The sequence below is a fragment of the Lathyrus oleraceus genome, chromosome 3 (assembly GCF_024323335.1).
Source record: "Lathyrus oleraceus cultivar Zhongwan6 chromosome 3, CAAS_Psat_ZW6_1.0, whole genome shotgun sequence".
In the NCBI taxonomy this organism is placed as follows: Eukaryota; Viridiplantae; Streptophyta; class Magnoliopsida; order Fabales; family Fabaceae; genus Lathyrus; species Lathyrus oleraceus.
The window spans coordinates 54,842,856-54,848,298 of record NC_066581.1 but is presented as its reverse complement, the minus strand read 5'-3'; the positions used below and the strand labels follow the sequence as shown (position 1 = coordinate 54,848,298).

General features: G+C 31.8%; 1 protein-coding gene across 1 annotated transcript; it reads right to left on the bottom strand.

The window, feature by feature from the left end:
* On the bottom strand, window positions 1-4,878 carry LOC127129620 (importin subunit alpha-4). Its single transcript, XM_051058773.1, has 9 exons — window positions 4,751-4,878; window positions 1,844-1,976; window positions 1,558-1,695; window positions 1,204-1,300; window positions 904-1,127; window positions 625-822; window positions 390-550; window positions 227-305; window positions 1-129 (listed from the first exon to the last, which is right to left on the bottom strand). The coding sequence occupies exons 1-9, from the start codon at window positions 4,876-4,878 to the stop codon at window positions 1-3; spliced, it is 1,287 nt and encodes a 428-aa protein (XP_050914730.1).
* Between the last annotated feature and the right edge of the window lie 565 nt (window positions 4,879-5,443).

Genomic DNA, 5,443 nt, shown 5'->3' with positions numbered 1-5,443 from the left:
TTATACCTGGATTTGAAATACAGTCCAAGTGAGATTTGATATTAGCCTCAAGGCTTGTGTAACTATCTTTATATTATTTTGATCCGTAAAAAATGATTGAAGCCATTGGAGATCTTCTCCAATTATTCTCTAAAAAGACATGCCAAATTTGTTACCAATAAATCAATTTTATTTTGAATATTAAAGAAGAACAAAGACACAAAAAATTATGCTAGATCCTTTTTACCTGAGCAGAAACATGATTCTGAGCAGCAATCTCTGCTAAAGTTAGCAAAGCTGGCTCAAAACATTCTGGCATAGGTTTTCTGTAAAAACAAGGCAAAATATTTAAAAAAGGACTAACTTCAACTTATTGATAGTTGAGTACAGACAGTATTGCAATGATTTACTTGATTAATTCAATCATTCTTGCACAAATTTGTGCTTCATCCACAGCTTGGATCATATCTGCTTTGCTAGCAATTAATGAAAATGTTGTACAAGCGTTTGTGGCAACTTGTTTATCTGTCATCAACAGGAGTTGCTTTAATACAGGCATGTTTTGCCGTATCTGAAAGAAGAAGAAAAATTTGCATAAGAGCATAATATATTCTGAGTGCATTAGTTATTCAAACTTTTTCAAACCTGATTGAAAACAGTTTTATTAGGAGGTTCTCCACGGCAGAAATTTGCTAAGGCGAGTGAAGCTTTTGTTAGTATAGTTAATCGTGGCTCAAATGGTTGCTTCAACAACTTCCATAATTCCAAGAATGCACCACTGTCAATAACAGCCTCCCTTGTGTGGGTAGAATGATAGGAAATATTGCTTAACGCACATATTGCCTGCAAAAGTTTGAAATCTTATAAGATACAAAGCAATTACATGATTAGACAAAAAAAATAATTATGTAGCATGCATTGTACCATTTCTCTGATTTCATCATTTCCAGTCCCAAGCCTATACACAAGTGGGGGAATGCCATTTTGATCAATTATAACCTGTGTTTGCACTAGGTTCCCACGGGCGATGTTAGCGAGACTCTGTGCGGCTATAAGTCGCAGTTCAGCGGTATCGCCAGTTGCCAAAAATTCAACCAAGACAGGCACACCACCTTGGTTAATTACCTCATCAATGACAGAGATTTCTCCTGAAAGCATGGTTTAATGTTAAAATTATATAAGGCATATTATAAGAATATAATTTAATTAAATTTATGAATATACCTTTTTCTACAAGCATAGTGAATTTATCACTTGCCTCAAGTTGTTTACCAAGTTGATTAGACATCAACCATCCAGGGATTTCAGGAATTTCATCTTTCTAGCATGATTAAGAACAAAAAGCTTCTCATGGTTAATTTTCAACTCTTATCAAGTCAAATTCAAAATACAACAACGTTTATCCCTAATCTTCATTAGAATTTTGAATTAATATCTTCAACATTACACAGTCCAATGTTTATCCCTAATCTTCATTAGAATTTTGAATTAATATCTTCAACATTACACAGTCCAATGTTTATCCCTAATCTTCATTAGAATTTTGAATTAATATCTTCAAATCAAAGGTATACTTACGATCTTCTGATAGGAACTAGCTTCCCTTTTAGCTTTGTAGCTTTTCCTTCTTCTTTCGTTCTTCTCAATTTTCTTCAATTCAGCTTCGGATTCAGGTCTTGGAGGAGACATTGTTTGCAACTGTTTGAAGAAATGTTCCTGAGAGAGATGAAAAAGAACAGAGTTGTTACAAAGTAGAAGATAACAACTGTTTCTGAGAGAGAGATGAAAGAGAACAGAGTTGTTACAAAGTAGAAGATAACAAACTTGTTGTGTATAACAAACTTTTGGTTTGAGAGAAACTTACTTTCCAAGTTTGAGTTTCAAAATGTGAGTGAACGAATGAATTTTGTTCCACTTCAATACCAAATAGCTTAGTTTTAAGCGCGCCTTTTCTCCACACTATTTCTAATTTTGCAAGCCTCTCAAATATCTTTAAACTGTTTCATTTCAAAAATAATTATTTTATATTTTACGTCCGTACAAATTATAATATATATAATTGAATATTAATTTTTAATTATGGTTTTAAATTTTGATAATGCACCAACAGTATGATTTACATGACTACAAAGCTAAAAGGATAATGGTCTTGTAAGATAAAAATAACTTTGGTTCTCCGAGCGTGAGGATATAATTAATATATAAATAATTTTGTTCAGGATGTATCATATAAACATATTTAAAATGATAATTTTGTTTACTAAATATACATTTTTATCAAACAATTTTTAAGCTATTTCAACAATCTATAAATTAACTTTATTACTGTTATCAAACTATAAATTTGAAATTAAACTGTTTTTTTTAGAACGTAATGGATAAAGAGGGAAGCCTCTTGTCTATCAGATATATTTATTTAAATGCATAAATGTAAATATTTTTTATACTAAAATATCATATTTATAAATTATATTTGGAAGTAGCTTATTTGTTTATATTAAAATATCTATTGTTAGTCAGATATATTTATTTAAATGAATAAATATAAATATATTTTTATACTAAAATATCGTATTTATAAATTATTTTCACATGTAATATTCACTCATAGTGTGAGGAGTGTGGAGAGTGGATTGAGTTGTGTGAATTGGTGAGAAATTCGTTAGTGAATTGAGTGGAGGTATAATGATGAGTATGATGTGTGATACCACAGGGGAGCACACGTTTTCACTTGTCCTTATTATTTTTTTTCAAATTTTAATTTATTATAATTTGTTTTTGATGCACATGTTGTGATGCTATTTGATGAAATGATGAATTGAATTAGATGTGTTCACATGTTTTACATCTTGTTTCGAATAGTTTTTTCTCTTCTCAATTTCATTTTGATGCATATACTATCATGTTAATGTATGTTATTGAGATGATTAAGAATGTATGCTGATGAGTCTTTGTTGCTGTAACAAATCGTGTCCCTCAATTTCAATCTTCTTCTCCTTATTCAATATTTAATTTTGTTTTATTGCGTATGTATGCAGTTGGTATGTGGATGTACCAAGAGGGCATGGTTGATGCTTGGATGTATGCAACAATATGAAGAAGCTGGCACAAGACGATGAGCCCTTGCTATAAAGAAAATGTGTTTCACAACAAGCCAAAACTCCTTTTTCTCTCCATTTTATTGAATATGTAACATGATGTATGTATTAGTGACAATGAATGTGTAATATTAGAAAATCATATATAATACAAAAATATAATTTATAAATAAATATCTTCAATAAAAATATCTATTGTTAGTCTAATATTACATGTGAAAAAAGAATATAAACTTACACTATCAATAAAAAAAATTATATTCCACCAAATCACATCTTTAATTTTTAATTTTAAAACAATGACATAATATGAGTGAATATTACTATGTATGATATTGTAAAATTACTTTAATTAACATTGCACTTTAACCTTTTATTACATAGTGAATTAATTATATATTTCATTCTTTAAAGCTCCGTTCAACTTAATTTTATTTAAAATATAATAAGGACCATTACAACAAAACCATCCAAAATCAAGACAAGCAACGTAAGTTAACCACCAAGTATTCAAATCATATCTAAATTCTTTTTTTCTTTGCTTTCAACCATCTTCAAACATTTTTTTTTACTTTATCAAACATTTTATTATTTCTTTTCACCTGCATAACCAATCTAAATGGTACCGCATGACAACTATGTATAAAATAATGTATTAACCAATTATGCTCCTAAAGTTATAATCAATATGTTAAATATAATTCATCTCAAATTAGTTTAATTTGTATTTATATTTGAATTTATTTTGTATTTTACTTGAGGTTTTATTTGAATTTGAGTTGAATTTGGGTGAACGTATATAAGGGCAAAATAAGATGATTTTGCAACAGAACTTTACATTTTGAGAGTTTTTGAAATTTAGTTACAAATTGCATTCTCTCTTTTTTCTCTCTATTCTTCTTCATTTTCTTTAATTCTTGTGCATCAATGGAGGTTCATAGTTGAACTTCAACAATTAGTATCTAGAACCTGGTTCAATTCATAGGAAAATACGAGTGTAGTGAGGTGTGTGATTGATTTCGTTTCCGAAATCCGTGTTGAATTGAAGTTCGAAATCGAAGAGGATCACATGTCTTGATTATCAGGATTTGAGAAACACGAATGTTTGTGAGAACTGAGTTATTTCACAAAAATGAAGATGAACGACGAAAATGATAGTTTGGACACAAAGCTTCCAGTATTCGACGGAAAGAATTGGAATCGGTGGTCGATTCAGATGCGTGTGTTGTTTGGAGCTCAAGATGTTCTTAATCTCGTCAATGACGGTTACACGCCGATTGCAGAAAATGCAACAAAAGCGCAGAGACGAGGAAGAAGTATCAAAAGGCGTTGTTATATATCCATCAATGTGTCGGTACGAATGTGTTTGAGAAAATTGTTGATTCGACGACGATGAAGGCGACGTAGGATACACTAGTGTGGTGCTACGGTGGTGACACGTCAGTGAAGAAGGTCAAGTTGGAGTCCCTACGTAAGCAATATGAGAATCTCAGCATGAAGAACAATGAGAAGGTGCTTGGTTACATCTCTAGAGTAATTGTGCTCACGAATGAGATGAAGTCTTATGGAGGAGCGTTCTCCGAACAAGTAATCATTGAAAAGGTGATGAGATCACTTACTCCTCAGTTTGATTACATAGTTATAGCTATAGAACACTCTAAAGACACCAGCACCATGAGAATTGAAGAGCAGCATAGTAGTTTAGAGGAACAAGAGTTGCCTCTGACTGAAAGAAACTCTGAAAGGGAGTCATAACAGGCTTTGAAAGCTTCTTCTGCCAAGAAGAACCATAAGCAAGCATGGCTATAGAACAAGAAAAAGTATGGTGGTGGTTTTCAGAAGTCAGAACTCTCCAACTCTGAAGAGAAGAAACATAAGAATGTTCAGAAGGGAAAGGAGAAGTTTGACACGCGAAAGGTTTAGTGCTACAGTTGCAACAAGTTTGACCATTTTGCTGCTGATTGTTGGTCAAACAAGGTTAGCAAGGGTGAAGAAGTCAACATATCCAGAGGAGATTCTGATGATGAACCTATGTTATTAATGGCATCTGAGAATGTAGGTAGATCAATGTTAGATTGGTGGTATATGGACATTGGCGGCTCAAATCACCTAACTGGAAACAAGCAATGGTTGGTTGATTTTGACTATAGTAAAAGGACCAAGATCAGATGTGATGATGATGAGTATTTGAATTCTAGAGGAATGGGAAATGTCAGAGTAAAATTGAACAGTGGCAAAACTGTATTGATTAAAGATGTATGGTATGTTCCTAGCATGAATAACAATCTGATGAGTGTAGGTCAGCTTATTGAAAAAGGATTTTCAGTAACCATGAAGGACAATCTATTGCAGTTGTATGACTGTAA

Excerpts from the sequence above, each read along its gene's own strand:
- LOC127129620 (XM_051058773.1), bottom strand. The coding sequence starts at position 4,878 with ATGCTTGCTTATGGTTCTTCTTGGCAGAAGAAGCTTTCAAAGCCTGTT. Across the intron at positions 1,977-4,750 it reads GCTGCTCTTCAATTCTCATG|TTTAAAGATATTTGAGAGGC; the intron begins GTGCTGGTGTCT and ends GAAATGAAACAG. Across the intron at positions 1,696-1,843 it reads TTGAAACTCAAACTTGGAAA|GAACATTTCTTCAAACAGTT; the intron begins GTAAGTTTCTCT and ends CATCTCTCTCAG.